Source organism: Arachis duranensis, chromosome 3 (genome assembly GCF_000817695.3).
Source record: "Arachis duranensis cultivar V14167 chromosome 3, aradu.V14167.gnm2.J7QH, whole genome shotgun sequence".
Lineage (NCBI taxonomy): Eukaryota > Viridiplantae > Streptophyta > Magnoliopsida > Fabales > Fabaceae > Arachis > Arachis duranensis.
The window spans coordinates 1,289,040-1,307,602 of record NC_029774.3 but is presented as its reverse complement, the minus strand read 5'-3'; the positions used below and the strand labels follow the sequence as shown (position 1 = coordinate 1,307,602).

Sequence of the window (18,563 nt, the reverse complement as noted above, 5' to 3'; positions counted from 1 at the left end):
TTACATATATAAGTATGTAACAAATTAAACACACACTTAGGTAGTTTAATTACAAGTATACACATATATCATTTTTGTATATATAGTGGCTTAAATTTCAGTATTACATTAAACAAGTAATAAGAATTATGCAGTAGGATAAGAAGCTTGCATTGCAATGCCACACAAACCTTGTTTAGCATCAATGTCTCTCTGCATTCTAATGTAACCTTGTTCACCCCATGTTTCACCCCATGAATTCTTAACCAACCAATACTTAGTTCCATCATCACTAACTCCATAACCAACTGCAGTGACACCATGATCCAAACTAGTACCACAAGATCCAGTGAAAACACCACCTGAGTAAAACTGGAAACCAAAGTCACTAGCATCAATGGCAACGGAAACTGGTTGATTGGCAACACTTTTTAGAAGTGCACTTTCACTGTTGGCAGGTACATCTTCAAACCCTTTAATGCTGGCTGCATGGTTTGATTCTGCTTTTGTGTTGCATGTTCCATCAGATGCTGTGTATGGATAATTGGATTCTGTTGTGAGGCCTTTGTTTTGGATTATGAATTTGAATGCATTGTCCATTAGACCACCTTCACAACCTTGGTCCACACCTTTTGTGTCACAATCAACAAGCTCTTGTTCTGATAAGGAGATTAATTTCCCTGTTGTTAGTTTTGTGATTCCTTCTGTTGCTGCCACAGCAGAAAATGCCCAACAACATCCTACATTTATATATATAAATCAATGTTAATTAGATAATAAAGATTCAAAATTTATTAATGACTTTAACTGTAATAAAGAGTTTTATATAGTCATCCAATTAAATTTATGCGTTCAAATGATTTTTTTAATTAGTAAGTTTAAAAAAGTTGCTATTTTTATTAGTATAACTGTATAACAATATGCGATTAGTCATTTGTGCAAAACTTTTATACACTTACATAGAAATTAAATTCTTGAAGGATAATATGCACAAATTTAAGAGAAATATTAGAGGGTTAACAAAATTTATTATTTTTAATTAATAAATAATTATTAATATTTAAAAATATGAATTAAAAATATATTGTTGAATTGAATTACTAAATTAAAAAAATTAAATTAATGGCTAAAAGTGATAGACAAAACAATAAATTCTGATGTTATTCAGTATTTTTTCTAATTTAAAATATAGCAAAAAAGTAAACTATATATAATGGCTTTAGGGAGACTTAAAGAGAATAATGAAAAAATTAAGCCATCTCACACAGTTTTAAAAAAACTATGTTTTTTAATAAATCAATGGATAACTTTATTTTAAGTTTAGTATTTTTTTGTCAATATTATTCGATTCGACAAGCCAAGCACTAATTTACTAAAGATCTGAATTCTATTTAAGAATTTATCATTGGCAAATAGATTACTACATACACAAGTTGAATTTAAACTCCTAACACTTACTTAATCGGATGAATAAATTAATCATTCAACTAACCTAAATTGATTAAGCATAATATTATTAATACTCATAAATATGCGCATTATCATCTAATTATATAGCAATTAAATATATGATATTTCTACTTATATATATGATATGTCAATATATATAATAAAATGGATCAACCCTGATATATAAATTAGTTACTATAATGAGTTTAATTAGTGAGTTTCAAAGAAGAAAAATGAAAGACATACCACATTGGCCTTGGTCCTTAATAGGTGTGACAGCACCTTTCTGTCTCCAATCAATTGAAGGTGGAACAGCACTCACATTTTCATACCTAAATGTTGGTGTCTTTGTGATTGTGGAACACATGTGACCCTTGAACTTATTCCTACCCTTAAACTCATCATTTGTTAGATCAGCAAATTGATTAATGCCAAGCTTGTAAGACTTGTTTCCATCACTATTAAAGGCCTCAATGCGTTCAACATTTTCTTTGAAAATTTTGAACCTTAATTCCTTTTCATTAGAGTCTTTATAGTATTTACCATGTTGAACCATCCATTTTTCATGTCTCTCATGCATTATGGAATCTTCAAGAATCCTACCATTGGCCTCTAAAGACAAGATTCCAAAAAGAACAACCAAAGCCAATGAAATGCATTGGAATAATATTTTGTTGGAATAAGCCATAATTGAATATGGAAATTAAACAATGTGAATGGAAGAAGTAAATTGATGTGTTGGTTCCCAAGAACCAATGAGGTATTTATATATCAATCATTATTTCATGTTCATGCAATATTATTATCAACGTAACGTACCTTAGAGGATTTCCTAATGAATAATACCGTAACGTATATAGTATAGACTTTAATTATATTATTATTGTTGTTATTATATAAAAATAAGAAATTAGTAGTTTTCAAAGTTGAACCTGCGTATAGGAATCTAACATTGTTAATTCTAGGAGAGGTATGCATTAATAATTAATAATCTTACTCAAAATGCTGAGGCAATTTATTTCAACATAGTTAACTATTATAGCCATATATATATGTATGTTCAATTTTTTTTACCTTGGTGTAAATTATTACATATATTAGACTGCCATTTGTTTATGAGAACATAGTAAAATAAGATATTGAAAACAAGACATAAAAGACAGAGACACAAAATTTTGTATTCTTGTATTTTAATTTATTTGATGATAAATTAGAATAAATTATAAAAATTTAATTTATTCTCATTTTTTTTTCATTCAAAAAATTTGAGACAAAAAATACAATAATAAAAAATATAATTATAAAAAATTAACAAGAATAATAAAAAAATAAAAAATAAGTTGTGTTCTTTATTATTAGTGTCTCCGTCTCTTTTTCCTGTTAGGATGAACACAAAATACACTAATTCAGTGTCTGTGAATACAAAATTTTTGTCCATACCTTCTATGTCAAATACGATTTTGTGTCTCTGTATCCTATTCCTATCTTATGTCTTATCTCTATAAATAAACACAGTCTTAATGTTTAATTATTTGTTCAAGACGACAATTTTTAATGATTATTCATTATTTATTATTTTAAATAACATGCTGATAGGATAAGATGGAGGTAATATATGAGCTAATCTCAATTAATATTCTCTTGTTGAGACAAAATGAGGATCATTGTCATGGCTAAGTAACGTGGACGAAGAGAACAACATGTGAACAAAAGAACAATCTAACTCTCAATAGAAAAGGCACGTAGCTAGGTTTCTCATACATGCAAGTAGACAACACATGAAGATATTTCTATCAATAGATTAACTAAACAAATTAAATATAATAATAAGTTGGATGTCACTCTTTGATAAAAAAATATATATTAATATACTAGGTTTAATTTTTTATATGTTTCTTCATATTATATTGTTATATATGTTTTCAATAATTGATATGAAATTTTATCTCTCACACTTATATCTTAATAAACGTAATATGATAAAGGTACATATTATAATATAATTTAAAATTTAATTTTAATGTATTGTCAGTGCAAAACAGTTTTACCCGTGTATAGAATTACATAATAGTACATAGAAAAAATAACTATTTATTATATTAATCGCGTGAATAGTCATCCAGAGAAAAATAGATATAATTGAACGACTATGTAAAACGTTATATACTATCAGTACATTAAAATTAAACTCTTCAATTCAGTTCTATCTATTATTCATTATAATTATTGTGCTCATATTTTCAGATGATGACACTTCTAACATGCATAAGTATATACATAAATGGCCAACGAGTTATAACTCAAATGTAAGGCTGGAAGTGAGCCGAGCTGAGCCGAGCTAGACCAAGCTCAAGCTCGGCTCACCAAAATTGAGCTTGGTTCACGACTCGACTCATTAACAATCGAGCCTATTTCTTAAGCTCAAGCTCGGCTCACCGAAAGCTCACGAGCTAGCTCAAATAATAGAAACATAAATACAAAATCTATAATTTTATATCAATAAATTATAACTTATATATTTTAAAAAATATTTGTAAGATCATTAATATATATAATTATATATTACTATTTCATATGTATATATATAATATTAAAAGTATAGACTAAATACATATAGGATATGTGTATTAATAATTATATATATATTATATAATCGAGTCAGCTCACGAGCTAATGAGCTGAGCTTATCCAAGCTCAAGCTCGGCTCATTTAATTTACGAGCTCAATTCCAGGGTCAAGCTTGGCTCACCAGTTCACGAGCTTAGCTTATCGAGCTATTAACGAGCCGAACTCGAGCTGGCTCATGAGCTGGCTTGACTCACTTCCAGCCCTACTCAAATGACATAGTCTCCCCATACTCACTTAGAGGTTGCGAGTTCGAGTCTTCCTATCTTTGATAAAATATATGTATACATGAATGAAATTTAATTATGCTTTGTATGTTATATGTGCATGTATAGGACTGACTTCAATTTTAATCAATAAATTTCTATTTAGGAAAAAAAGAAAAGAAAAGAAAGAAATAAATCATTCCTTCCAATGTGTCTTACTTAATAAGCAGTCTTTTATGTCTATTTCTCTCTTAAATCAAATCAAATCAAATCAAAATGTTAGGAAGAAAAAGACGGGCATACCACTTGGATTAGAATCCACAATGGCTGGAACTCCTTCATTTAGGAATTTCATTCAAAGTGAACAAACCTCAATTAATAGTTTGATTTAATAATTAATGAGACTCTTATCCTTTCGTTTATGTTAGAAAATTTCAATTCAACTACATCATAGGTTAGGAGATCAAACTGGGTACCAAAATATAATTGCAAATAATTTATTTCTATGATCAAAACCCTTTAATGTGTATCTAATCTGATTCCTTTTTTTCAAAGTAGAACCAGAATATCCTATATCACCCTATGTTTTTTCCTGTACAAAGATGCAAAAGAAATTTCTGTGCTCATCTAGCAACACCTATGTGTTCTTCCTTTATAATTTAAGTGAAATAAAAAATGGAGAACAACATATTCAGAAGCAAGACATGCACAATAACTTGTAGTACAAGCAACAAAAGTTGTATCAAGTAGTTGTCTTCATGAGAAATTGACATTTGCCATGCAAAATGATTCGTATCGCGGCTCAGTTAGGTCTACTATTTCCTCTTCTGACACGTGGCAACTCTCGGATTTTGATGTCAAGAGGGTCAAATTCTCTGTATGCTCAGCTGAATCTACATTAGCTTCTTTGTTTTTGTTCCCAACCCAGAATCTATGATCAGTGTCTTGTTGCAATGAATTATGAACTGGAGATCTTTCTGCTTCTACTGGTTCCTTTACATGTCACGAAAGCAAAAAATGTTGAGACTTACAAAATTAGAAACCTTTTATAATGGAAACATTGCAACTAATAATAACTGAAGACATCATAATGAGTGTGTTCACCAGGAACAGGCTGGCTGGAATGTTTCTTCTTCGTCTCGATTTGTCGGGCGAAATACTCGAGAGAATTTGAACAACCTCACTCATGGATGGACGAATTTCAGGATCCAGCAACAAACATTCCTTTGCTAAGTATGCCATAATCTGTACCTCTTCTTCCGGGAAGTCTCCTTTCAGTCGTGGATCGACCAACTCCGATATTACTCGCCTACTATCCTGTAAGCGAGGCGCAGCCTAAAACAGGAGATTATATCAAGCTGTATTAGTAATTAGGCCATTTTACTTAGTTGAATCTAATGACCAAAATAGAAACAAATTCATGGTGGAGTAGCTAAAAGTCAATAAGATCTTCCTCATAAAAAACACTCTGAACTCAGGATAATGTTGTAAGGATTATCTTGGCATACCCATATAACAAGGCTTTCTTCTTTGCCTGTAGTTTTATAGATTGGTTGCCGACCACTGATAAGCTCGAGGAGAACCACCCCGAAACTGAAAACATCCGATTCAAGAGAGGCTCGCCCGACAATAGCATACTCGGGTGCAAAATATCCAAATGTTCCCTGCATTCTAGCTGGAGAATTCGAACAGCTGGGGTGATCATCCGCTCGCACGTTCTTAGCCATACCAAGGTCAGTTATCTGCATGTTGTTTATTTGACAGATTATAAAGTATGCTTATGATTGAAGTGAACAACCTATAGTATAACAGCTAACTTCAGTAGATTTCGTTCTAGTCCGAACCATCGCCATACATGTCACAAGCCAAGCTCATTTAGATTCTTATGCATGTCTAGTTATATTATCAACTAAAAAGTAATATTTAGTGCGGTTACAGTGTTGATAATTCTAGTTAAAATCACCAGCATGCATATCATAAGCCAACTTTGAGTAATTCCTAGTTTGCTATCCAATCATACCTTTGCTTGCCAATTTTCATCCAGAAGAATGTTTGTTGATTTGACATCTCTATGAAGAATTCTTGGAGCAGCCGCTTCATGGAGATATTCCAAGCCCCTTGCAGCTCCGATTGCGATTGTGACGCGTGTGGTCCAATCGAGATTTTTTGCAGACACTCCATCTAACCAGTCCCTCAAATTCCCATTAGACATGTACTCGAATACTAGTAGCCTTTGAAAATGTCTCCCTTTTAATTCTGAGCAGTATCCAAGCAAAGGCACCAAATGGCAATGATGAAGTCTAGATAATAGTTCAATCTGCACTAAGGAAACCAAGTGATTATAATTACAGAAATAAGAAAGTTTGAAGTCTAAACTTATAAACACTGTGAAAAAATGAGGTATAACCTCTTTGAAAAATGCAGAGTCTGCTTCTGGCCCTCCTGGATCTTTTAGTCGCTTAACTGCTACGATACTACCATCTTTCAGACGACCGCGGTATACATAACTACTTCCACCTAGTCCAATTAGGTTGGAGCCTAGAAAGTTTTCAGTGGCATTTTCTAGTTCGGCAAAGGAAAATTGAATAATGTTTCCATGAAAAGTTTCCCTCTGGATCCCAAACAAGAAAGAGGCTTTCTGAAAGCATCCTACATTAGAATAAAACATAAAATAAAAAACTAATTACAAATCATAAGTAAAGGAAAAATTAACATAAGCACTTTTGAGTTCACATATAAACAGTAAGTTAAAAACAAATTTACCTGTCATATTACTAACAGGAGAATCAATAGCAAATTTTGTTTCTGTCACTGAAGAAGTCACTGTCCTGTGACTAATTAAGTTGGCAGTGCTACCGCTACTTGTTTCCTTTTCTGGTGAAAATATCGGTGTTTGAATAGGACATCTGTCCCTTCGGTAGACATAGCATAGGACCGAGGTAAGAAACGCAATGGTCGTACAGACAACACATATTAGTAGAATAACTACAACAGTCTTGCTGGAGATGTGTTTCTTTGAACCTAGTGGCAAGCTGTTAGTTCCTGCAGAGTAACAAGCCAATGATTTTTGTATCAGGAGGTACTAGATTATGTTATCAATATAATAAATACATTGAAAGGAGATAAAATTTCTATAAGAAGAACTTTGTTTTAGATTTCCAATAGAGTAATATTCTAAAAGCAAATTTTAGGGTGACTTTGGTTTGCGTTTTCATTTTCTGTTTTCATTTTCAGTGTTTTCTATTTTCTAGATTTTGTGAAGGAAAAAGTGAAAACAGTGAAAACAATAAAATCCTGTTTTCTGTTTTCACCTCCTGTTTTCACTTTTTCCTTCACAAAATCCAGAAAATAGGAAACACTGAAAATGAAAACAAAAAATGAAAACGCAAACCAAATGCACCCTTAGACTTCTCATTTTTGTGTAAAATAGTAGCTGCTTAGCATTAGTCCATATGAATCAGCTTAAGGAAACAAAATAAACAAAAACATTTGTGATGAACAATTCAGGAAAAGTTACCCCAGGTACAGTTGCAGGCACTGAAGCAATTATGGTTGTGGCCATTTGCTGATGCCACTCCCATTTGGGGGAATCCATTGGGATTACATAAGCATGTCCATATAGATGAAGTGTCTTCAGCATCTACATGGAAGGCAAAGAAGTTACCCTATAATACAGAAACTTTGATTGCTGTTCTCACTGGAATCATCTACATTTTTGGTTAAAAGGTTTTCATTTTGTTCTGTGTTAACTAAACTCTAAACATGAATTATACATAAAAATGTTTGGAGAATCCAACTAGACCAACTACTTATATCTAATTAGTTTTTGTCACTTTTCATGTAATCTTTCTGAGTTACAATAAATATGAGCTGAATAAAAGCTCTTTTATGACTGCATATGAACTCTGGTTTCCAAGAAAATCTTACAAAACTACATCCACCAAACATAGACTATGACAAGCTCAAGCTCAATAGTCCATTGAAAGAAAAAGCAGAGAAAAAACTGAGAGGGAAAAATATTTAAAAACCACCACCATACCCGAACGGCAATCACATGACTTGGAACAATTTGCAATAGAGTAGCTCTGGTTCCCTTGGAAAGCACATGTACATTTCCACTTGTTTAGGCCATAGGTATCAGAAGGCTCATCTGCCAAAATTAAAAAAAAAAAGGCAAGCAATAAGATAGTAAGAAGGAGAATTATTTTGGATTTACAAATAACAGATGTTAAACATGTAAAAGATGGAAGAGACAATTATTTTAGTTAAGTTGTGAAGCCAACCAGAAAATGAGTGCTGAATCGAGAGCAAGACGAAGACAATAGCAAGAGCAACTCTGAGCTTGAGCTTCATTTATTCCAACCCATACACTACAAGAAAGGAAAAACCATTTAGTGCTATATAAATCATTGGGCAAGAATATTCGCCATGGTTATGAAACAAGCCACATATCTTACAAGATTTTCCAACACCAAAAATAAAATAAGAAACAGCAAATGACAAGCAGAAATATGCTGCTACACTTTTCCCCATAAAGGGCTAAAGTGAACTTAAAGCATGTATATACAGTTGATACATCAAAGTGAATCTGAAGATTGTACCAATCCATAAAATTTTAATTGCAAAACCATCATTAGAATCATATATATAAGAGGCCTAAAACATGAAACTTGAAGCAACTAATAAAACTTAATCATGAGTTGCATTTCTAAACTAAATGAAAAAGAATGAAAGTAGCATCAATTAGCTAACCTGCATTAAGAAGAGGCTAGAAGGTTTTCAGTTATCCAAGCTCCAATCATCATCTATGGAAACAAAATGGTAAAGTTAGCCACAAGATGAACTAATATCAACAATAAAAGCTGAAACTGCAATCCCATTTTTTCATTTTCTACCCTCATGTTGCAGCAAGGAAATGAATGCCAACAATTTCATAATTAGTTACGGGATAGGAAGTCTTCTTCTCTGAATTGAATTCTGTAGCCAGTGTATGCAAAAAAGGTAAAATGGGTAGGAGAACAAATACATGGTTGGCCAACAAAAGAAAACATCATAGTCAACGCTATATCCACCCTCATTACTAAGTATAGAAACAAAGATAAGGCAAGGAATAGTAGAAGAAAGTATACTGACATGAAAGATTGACAACATTGGCATTGAAAGCTTTTAGTAGAGTTAGACTAGTTAGTCGCCATAGAGGGGTTGGAATTTGAAAAAAGAAGCACTAAGAGTGGAAAGTGGCAAAGACACTCAAATCAATAAGTCCACAACTGATTTCTTTTGCATAAATATTCAATTGATAGAGAAAACTAGCACCGACAATATAGTTACATAGTTTCCAACCTACAATAATTCTTGCAACAATCTTGAGAATGAGGAGCTAGAGCAAGTATTGGCTTGAAGCTCTTGTATTTGAGTTGAACCAGAATAGTTTGAGAGTGTGAAACAGCAAAGTCAAAGCAGCATAAAACAGCTATGATGAGCATATCATAAAGCAAAGAATAATTAATATGGCTTGGTAGGACAGAAAATTTCTTTTCCTTCAAATCATATATGCCATTCCTTGTTTAGGAAAGAACTATAGATCATTGAACTGAAACAAGCAAAAGAACAAACAGGTAATGTGCATTATTGGGTCATGTTCACCAACCTAAAAGATTATATTATGGATAATTTAGAAACAAGCCATGGCAATAGATAAATGAGGATAGTGACCTCTTCAAATGAGTATATTCTATAAAAGCCACACAAAAAACACATAATAAATGAAGCTTATTACTAAAGAGACCAATATTTTATACAGCACCTCTTTGAAAGTAACCCTTTGCTAAATTGAAAACAACCCTTCATCAACCTTCATTCCTAATACAAAAACAAACCAGCTCATACCTTAGCTGGTTTTCTTTTCTACTCAATTTCAGGGTCCATTTTTATATATACAAGAGTTAGTGAAATCATTGAGTCATGACAAAAACTCTTTCTCTTCTTTTTTAAAAGTTGAAAAAAAACCTTGGGACAATTATACTTCTTTTCATTAAGAAAAGCTATAGTAATGAATCTTTGTCAAAGTGATAAACAACTTTAACTCAGAAAATAACAAAGTAGTAGTGAGTTCAAATTTGAAGTAATCCAAATTAGTACCATGTTTATTTTACTTACTTGAAAAGAATATAATGATTTAGAATAAGGCAAAGTTGTGATTTGTCTTGTATTCAATGGGAAAAGAAACAAATTACACAAGTAGTTGTGGCAGATTTTATTTCTATATAAATAATAATAACGGCTATATAGAAGATATGATTTTACTTAGCTTTAAAGACATTAAAGTGTGATTCAGAAGAATGCATATGTAAAGAAGAAAATTTTCAATGCAGCGAGTTGTCTTCATTTAATTTGTAGGGTCCATCAGTGACCTGCCACCCTTTCTCCAATTTGTTATTCCTTTTGGACCCCACTCGTGATTCAGAGAGCGTCGCCACACAATTCCAAGCTTGGGTTTTTTTAGAAATAAAAAAATTCATATTTTCTCAAAAACTATTTTTAAACTTTAATTCTCCAAGTACGACTTTAATTCTCCAAATACGATTTTTTTTTGTTTAGAGCAAGTTCGCCGCATCGGACCAACTCTATAAATGATAGAGTTCGCCTAACCCCAGCAAACTCCCTTTAATTTTTTTCAATCCCACGTTTTTAATTCATTATCATCGTCTCCAAATAGTATATATATCTACAAACATTACATAAAAGTACACAAAAATACACAGACAACAAATATGACTTTTTTAAGAATTTTTTAATTATAAATTAAAAAAAATAAAGCATATTTAACAATAATAACCATTATTGTCATCTCTAGAAATACACAGAAGAATAAGGGTCCGTTTAGAAATTTTAGAAGTAACTTTTTTTAAACTTTTGACTTATGAAAAGTAGTAGTATTAATGTCTGGTGCAATTTTCAAAATCAAATTGTAACTTTCTAAAAAGCTATTTAGGAACTTATAGAGAAGTTAAAAAAAATGACTTCTCTCGTAATACTTCTACTTTTCATCACATTTCTATAAAATAAGCACTTTTAGAATTAAAAATTCAAACACAAAATAACTTATTTATAAGTTACTTTTAACAGAGTCATTTATTGTTTAAGTTATTTTATCAAAAGAAGCTTAATTAAGTTAGTTACCCAAACTAGGTCTAAGTCATATTTAACAAAGATTTTTTAATTATAAGTGGTATTTTATTTTAAAAAAATTTATTAAATAATACATATCTTTACACGTTATAACTTTTCTTTGTTCCCTTCTTTGACTAATACATATCTTTACACGTATTAGAATGAATTCCATGTATTATTTCAGCTAAACTAAGAATTAAAGGCGTTGAACATTATTGAATAGTGGAATATATAACAATAATTAATGGTAGTAGTACTTGTTAATCACAATGAATCACCATGGTTTGTTGTTAATCATGGAAAACACATACCCACTTAACAATTAATTATTATTAATAACCTTTGTGGGAATGGGAAGTGGGACACCAAACAAGAAAAATGTCACCTTGTTTTGGTACAACCATGGGTAAAACAATGCTACACAATAATAAAAATAATGAAACCTCTTTGCATACCTCATCAAACCTGGGTTTTTGTTGTATGCGTTGAAGAACAACCTAAGGCTTTCTTGTTATAAGATCTACTAACTCAAACTCATGCATGTGTAATGTGTGTACATTAGATGATGCCATTCAAACTGAAACTAGCTAAATTATTGAAAAGGGTATATATATAAGAGTGAGTAAGAGGTTGAAGATGAAATTTCTGAGAATGGAGAGAGGGTTATTGAAGAGGGTAGATTTTAGAGTGAATGAATTGAAGTAGTAAGCAGAGTGCTAAGGTGGCACATTATTCGGACTTCGTTACACACGTGCTCCTACTCCTACCTTAGACTATAGACTATACAGTCATGGACCATACATTTTTAATAGGTAAAGTAAGATAAAAATTTTAAAAATGTTTTTTAAATTTTATTTTATTTTAATTTTATTCTAAAAGTTTTTAATTTGTATCAAATATACCACTGACGGTTAATTTTTTAAAAAATTCAAAACTAATTCAATAATAATTTCATAAGAACAACCCTCAATACAAGTAAATCAAACATAATTTCCATCCATTATTGCTATATTGATCTTAAATTTTTTAAAAATTTAGCTGTCAATAGTATATTTGATGCAAATCGAAAATTTTTGAGATAAAATAAAAACAAAATAAAACTTAAAAATGTTTTTAAAATTTGTGCCAAATTTCAGGAATAAACAATATACTTTATCCATTTTTAATTATATGCTATTATTTACTTTCAACTTAATCTCTTTATTAATATAATGCAAAAATATAATTACACAAATTAATTTTAAAATAAAATTGAATTTAATGTAATTCACCAAAATAAAATTTAGAGCAAAAATACGTGGATGTAGAAGTTGAATCTGTCACTTCAATGTGCAAAAAATGTTTATCGCATATTATAAAAAAAAAATTTCACATTCTGCAAAAAAAAATATTTTAGATATTACACCATAATTATATTCATGTACAAAATTTTCGGCCAATTTAATTACCATTTTATTTTAACCTTTAAAATTAGATAAAGAATAATTTTTTATGCACTGAGAGTAGAAGTATGTGGATGATGGTGATTGGTGAAGATGACATTACAGAAGAAGGCCCTTATAACGAGGCATGCATTTTGAATTCTTTTTTATAGAGTTTGAAAATCCAAACAGGAGAGTCAAAAAAGGGAAAAGTAAAAGAAAGATCTCAACTTATCAACAGTATGAGAAGCATATTATATATTAAGATGATCATATAACATATGCATAAATATGAAACTTGAATTAAGAAACAATTAAGTTTATGTACATCACTCAGAATCACACTTGAAAATATTACCAAGATTCCCTTTTTTTATCCCTCCCTTTGAAATTTACACTTCTTTCTTTGTAACTGGCAAAATCAGGAGTTTTCTCCACCAAAAAACTCCTTCCTTTCTTTCCAATTATACTCCCCACCTTGAACAAAACCATAAGCCAAAACTTATATAAGTATAAATAACGTTATATATAAGGTGAAGACTCGGATGTAGTTGTCTTCATGTAAAGTTGATAGTTGAGAATCGTTATATATAATAAAAAGGGATATGTGAAGTGAAGAAAACAGGAAGAAAAACTCATATAATCTCCCTCCAGAAGTGGTGGTATGTTTATTAATGACCTCTTTGGCTCTGCCTCTCAGGAAATGATTTCGCCGGCCTTAGGACGCGCCGATGTTGGGTTGGCGCGCCCAAGATCATGGTCTGTGAACGTGTCACCATGTCGACCATGGACGGAGTCTGGTATGCTTGAACAAGGCTAGTGCTATCTGTGGAATCGCCTCGCGCGGTTGCCCTTTGCCATGAATGTGAACTCAATCCTGAAAGAACATAAGCCCTTCCAGACTGCTCATAAACACGTTGAGTTGACATCCTTTCTTGCATCTCCTTTAGCTCGGCCGAAAGCGCGGCACATAGCCGGTCCCCTGCTTTGGCAGAAACAGTCTCAGACAATGCCTTGTGGCAGCTATCAAGGACAGAAACTGCAGTGGACAGATTGCCACGTTCGGCTGCGATTCTAGCCTCGGCTATTGCCTCAGCTACTCGAAGCCTATTTCGCTGTCTGTCCACTTGTATTGATACTTCTTGTACTCCACCAGAATCAGCTCTATGAATCTTCACTTCAGAGTTTTCTTCCAAAAACACCATTTCTTTTGTGATGGGATCTCTATAAAGGCCCTTAACAAGCAACAATGACATCTCATGGCTTGACATGTCGGCCGGAACATTAACTGTCACCAGAAAGTCTCTTTCTTCGTCGGCATACAGATCTCCGACACTAATGGAAGCCATTCTAGCATTGCCTGACAAGGTTGTTTGATAACTTCCGGCTTTAACCGAATTCAGTTGAAGACTAGGGTGAATGCAAGCAACTTCAACTTGTAATTCCTGCACCACAACACTCAAGAGACCTCCAATACATTGTGCAAATGCATCCTGAATCACATCCTCGGCTTCAATGAACGAAAATGTCCCGCCAGATATCTCAGAGATCGAATGCATCGAAGTAGAATCATGATCAGAACCAAAGCCAAAAGCATGCACTGGTATCTGCAATCCTGCTCCATTGTTCCGATGAATCGAATTCGGGACAAGTGACTGGTAATCTGCTCCAACACTAGGCCTGCTATTCACTGTGTAAGTATCCTGTCCATCAGAGAGTAGTATAATGCTGCAAACCGGATTCTTCGACCGGCATTCTGTGAATACCTTGGCACCTTTCCTTAAGCCTTCAGCAATGTTTGTCCCACCATTAGCAGCCAGAGAATTGACAGCCTGTAATGCCTGTTGCCGTCCGGTATCAGTCATCAGCCGTAGAGGAAAGATCCGCCTTGCCGTGGAGGAGAAGGCAATGACAGAAAGACGGTCCGATGGACCGAGATTCTGTATGACAAAACCCATAGCTCGTTTTAGCAATGCAATTTTAGTGCCTCCCATGCTACCACTTACATCAAGAACTGTGACAAGATCAACAGAGGCACGAGAATTCGGAGTTGTTTCGCCGTTGTTCCCAACATTACTTTGTTTTGTAGCTGCCTGAGGAGCCTTGAGATGAATTAGTACGGCGAAATTATCATGGGAGGATGACATTGGAACAGATGAAACTTCAGGATATGTTTTGATCTCAATTCTGTTCATAATCTCATCATGATCAGCCTCATTCTTATGGCAGGTAACTGAATTTTGTTGATCCAAGGCTTCATCATCATCAAAGATAGCTGGTTCAGGAACATGATAGAGCGATGGAATCGGCCGAACCGAGTCCCCTTGTGGCGAAGGGATCCTCCTCATGACAGTTGTCCAAGCATCATCCCTTGCAGTTACCGGGTTGATTTGAGCCATGTCATGGTAGCCGTTAAAAGCAGGACTATGGAAAGGAATTTCTTTCCATTTTGCTCGGCAGACAGGACATATCTGGTTGCCATGTTTTACATTCGAAGTGATGCAATGGAAATGAAACGAGTGAGAACATTCGGCAGTAAAAATGGCATGGCCCTGCCCCGGCTTCATCGTGTTCAAGCATATTGCACAAGTTCCCTGCAGATACATAGATAAAAACGTCACGAAACGAAGGCCTATTTGATGACCGGTGGCTACTCATATGAAGTTGTTTTCACACGAAGGTGATAGTTGAGTATCATTAGAGGATAATTTGGTCAAACATGTCAAATCATCTAACAGTTCTCACACAAACACAATTTCATGTGAGTGGCTACCTTTTTCACCACATAGGATGCTACTATTAAAATTACTCATATTCAAGACCAAATAAAAATGTGAACCACATGTGTTATTATACATAAAATCTGCAGAACTATGAAACAAATAATACTGTTATAACTAAAAGATGTTATTTCCAAGTTTTGGTTACTCGGGGACCTGGAATTTCAACAGAGAAGGAAACTATGGATTTCGCTTTTTCGGTCAAACAAAATCCATGCTATGTGAAAACAGAAACATGTCTTTGGTGCTCTGCTGAGAAAGAAATAGATTCAGACATCAACATCCCAAAAATGTGCATCGGAGCATTAAGAGCTAAGGCTTTAAATTCTGAATCTATCAGCTTTTGAAGAACTCTAGGATCTTTTCCAATTATCTAAACTAATCTTTGTCAGGAATGAAAAGAATCTTCATCCTCCCCATGGATATTTTATAATTTGATTGTGGTTTTAAATTAATCTCAAGTTCAAATCCAAGTATACTTGAAATTAGAACCTTGTGAAAAGGAAACCAAACTGGTATCAACATCTAAATAAGGTTTTGGTTATTGTAAATTTTGTGAAAATTCTGTTATGATATAGGTTCATAAAATTTCAAAAAAAATTGGTTTTAGTCAAGACTCTCAAAATATTATCTTAGAGGACTTAAACAAAAAAATTATCATAATTTTTAGGAACTCAAAAGAAACATTATTTTAAATAGGACCAAGAAAAAAGAAAGAAAGAAAAGAAACAATTCAGGAACTGAAAATCAAATGTTTTCAAAAATATAAGGACAAAAATCAAAATTCAACCTAGTAATAATATTATTAAGTAATTTAATATAAATTTAGTGATGGAAAAGGTGGCAAAATATGCCTTCATGTATGGGGACCCCAATTCAGCCACCCATTAGCTAGTCAATGAAAAAAAAAGATTTAAAAAAAAACTGATAAGTTCATGGAATCTGGGAATCTTAATAATGCTACAAAAAAGTAGTCATAGATAAATACACAGCATTAGCAAAGGTCACTATTAGAGTTAGAGAGTAGTGTATAAAACACTGGCCATTCTTCTGTTTTCTTCTGTCCCTATGCAGGTCCACTCACTACTCACTACTACTAAGACCACTGCATAAAAAGATGAAATTTGAATGCATAATAATAGTCCATCTTTTAGAGGATACCAATTAAGATGCTTAGTTTACCTAAAGCTTGAGTATTCCAAGACAAATCCCACAATCTTAATAGTAACAAAGACAAGACAAAAATAAGGTCAACCTTTTCTGTGGTCAAAGACTTTGAACACATCAAGAGTTAAAATATTAAATAAAATATTAAGATATGTAGTATAGAACAACAGCTATCACCAAATGGCTTTAAAAAAACGTAGTGTTAAGACAAATTTGCAACTATAACATTTGATTATTCCGAGGGGTTATTAAAAATATAGAAAGAAATGTCATCCATATGCTAAAAGATATCAAACATGACTCATTCACTGTTTCATGATTTCTTTTCTTTAATATGATTTTGAGCATAATATTTGTGACACTAGGTCTATATATCCCTAAGATAGATGGGGAATTCAAGACTTTCTCACATGTCTATTTTAGTTGAAGATATTTTCACGTGAAGATGATAGTTAAAATGCTGATACGTATAATGTTAAGTAATTTAATCAAATATATTAAATTTAATAGTTTTTTAATTATCATTTTTACATAAAGACATTACATCTTAATGCGGATGGTTACCAAATTAAAAATATGTAGACACCATGTCTCACATACATGGTTCTGAAAACCGAATTGAACTGACCGATTCAGCTGGGTTAATCAAAAACCGCTTATTATTTTTAGTACTTGTATATTGATATATTGATATTGATTGATTATCTTAGGTCCACTGAAATGGAGAAATATTTCCATTCTTTTGAAACTTCTACAATCATTCTCTTTTAAATTTTCGATATAATATTAATATTTAGTATTATAAAAGAAAACAAATTATTGTAAATATTTGTCTATGAAAATGTAATGAGGCAAGTAAGTAAAATAAGTAAATAACTGTTCCTTAAAAGGGTAAGAAGGGTATTTCACTTTATGCTCTATCCCCTACTCCATAACAGAGCTTGAAAACAACAAAACAAAGAATAAAAACGTTCCAGCAATACTCAGAATGCGTCACACCCCACAATACCCCTATTCAAATACAAAAAGTCAAAAAAATACTCCAACCAAAAAAAATCATAGACCTAAAATTAGTGTGTATTACTTATCCTTAGTCATGTTTTAACTGATACTCATATCACTAATTAAACTTGAGCTCTTGCTAATTCTCTTCTTATATACAGTTTTTTTTTCATTTTATTTTTTTATAACGTCAATTTTGTTATTTGTACTCATAGTATAATAAGATACCTATCAATTTATGGAATATATATTGAATTAGAACATTTTAAACACTGCTAGACCAAATTGATCTCTAAAATACTTAGTGTTTATATAACTAAAAGAAATTAAAAGGAACAAATGAATGAAAACAGTGAAAAGCTTTTAACCAGAATCTACCATGGAGATTCAGTAGTGAAGTCAAAGGAAAAGAACAATTTTCAACAAAGAAGAAAAGGAAGATAAATTATGAAACTTTCTTAGATGAACATGTATAAATTCTAAAAGGGTAATGTAAATTGAAAACCTTTGGAGATTTTGGTAACCGGAGAGCAGAGGAAGAAGACGGCGTCGTTGGGGTGCTTGAAGAGTAGTATCCGGCGGAGGCCGGCGACACAACCGACGGCGAGGTAACGTCGGAAAATCTGGCGGCTGCAGCTGAAGGGGAGTCATCTAAATCTCTAGGAATGTGAACACAAGTGTTGAAGCCAAGAGCAAGCTTCATTTTTCTCCATTTGCTTCCCATTTTTCTTTTTTTTTTTTTTTTTTTAACAAAAAGGGTT

At 32.6% G+C, this 18,563-nt stretch overlaps 3 protein-coding genes across 8 annotated transcripts; all 3 read right to left on the bottom strand.

The window, feature by feature from the left end:
• Window positions 1-126: 126 nt before the first annotated feature.
• Window positions 127-2,116, bottom strand: LOC107477156 (senescence-specific cysteine protease SAG39). The gene is made up of 2 exons (XM_016097122.3): window positions 1,675-2,116; window positions 127-719 (listed from the first exon to the last, which is right to left on the bottom strand). Exons 1-2 carry the CDS (start codon window positions 2,114-2,116, stop codon window positions 127-129), a joined length of 1,035 nt encoding a protein of 344 aa, XP_015952608.1.
• A 2,616-nt stretch (window positions 2,117-4,732) lies between these two features.
• Window positions 4,733-12,101, bottom strand: LOC107476976 (receptor-like serine/threonine-protein kinase NCRK). Of its 6 annotated transcripts, XM_052259512.1 has the most exons (12): window positions 11,888-12,101; window positions 9,603-9,732; window positions 9,012-9,064; window positions 8,543-8,629; window positions 8,299-8,409; window positions 7,777-7,899; window positions 7,023-7,301; window positions 6,667-6,908; window positions 6,280-6,576; window positions 5,768-6,001; window positions 5,364-5,594; window positions 4,733-5,252 (listed from the first exon to the last, which is right to left on the bottom strand). In XM_052259512.1, the coding sequence occupies exons 4-12, from the start codon at window positions 8,610-8,612 to the stop codon at window positions 5,016-5,018; spliced, it is 1,824 nt and encodes a 607-aa protein (XP_052115472.1). In that variant the 5' UTR covers window positions 8,613-8,629; window positions 9,012-9,064; window positions 9,603-9,732; window positions 11,888-12,101; the 3' UTR covers window positions 4,733-5,015. The 6 variants fall into 6 exon arrangements, with proteins under 6 accessions (XP_052115472.1, XP_015952424.1, XP_015952426.1 ...); XM_016096938.3 differs by lacking the exon at window positions 9,603-9,732; XM_016096940.3 differs by lacking the exons at window positions 9,603-9,732; window positions 11,888-12,101 and adding an exon at window positions 10,066-10,866.
• A 1,104-nt stretch (window positions 12,102-13,205) lies between these two features.
• LOC107476977 (E3 ubiquitin-protein ligase WAV3) lies at window positions 13,206-18,557 on the bottom strand. Its single transcript, XM_016096941.3, has 2 exons — window positions 18,308-18,557; window positions 13,206-15,447 (listed from the first exon to the last, which is right to left on the bottom strand). Exons 1-2 carry the CDS (start codon window positions 18,524-18,526, stop codon window positions 13,525-13,527), a joined length of 2,142 nt encoding a protein of 713 aa, XP_015952427.1. The 5' UTR covers window positions 18,527-18,557; the 3' UTR covers window positions 13,206-13,524.
• Window positions 18,558-18,563: the final 6 nt, after the last annotated feature.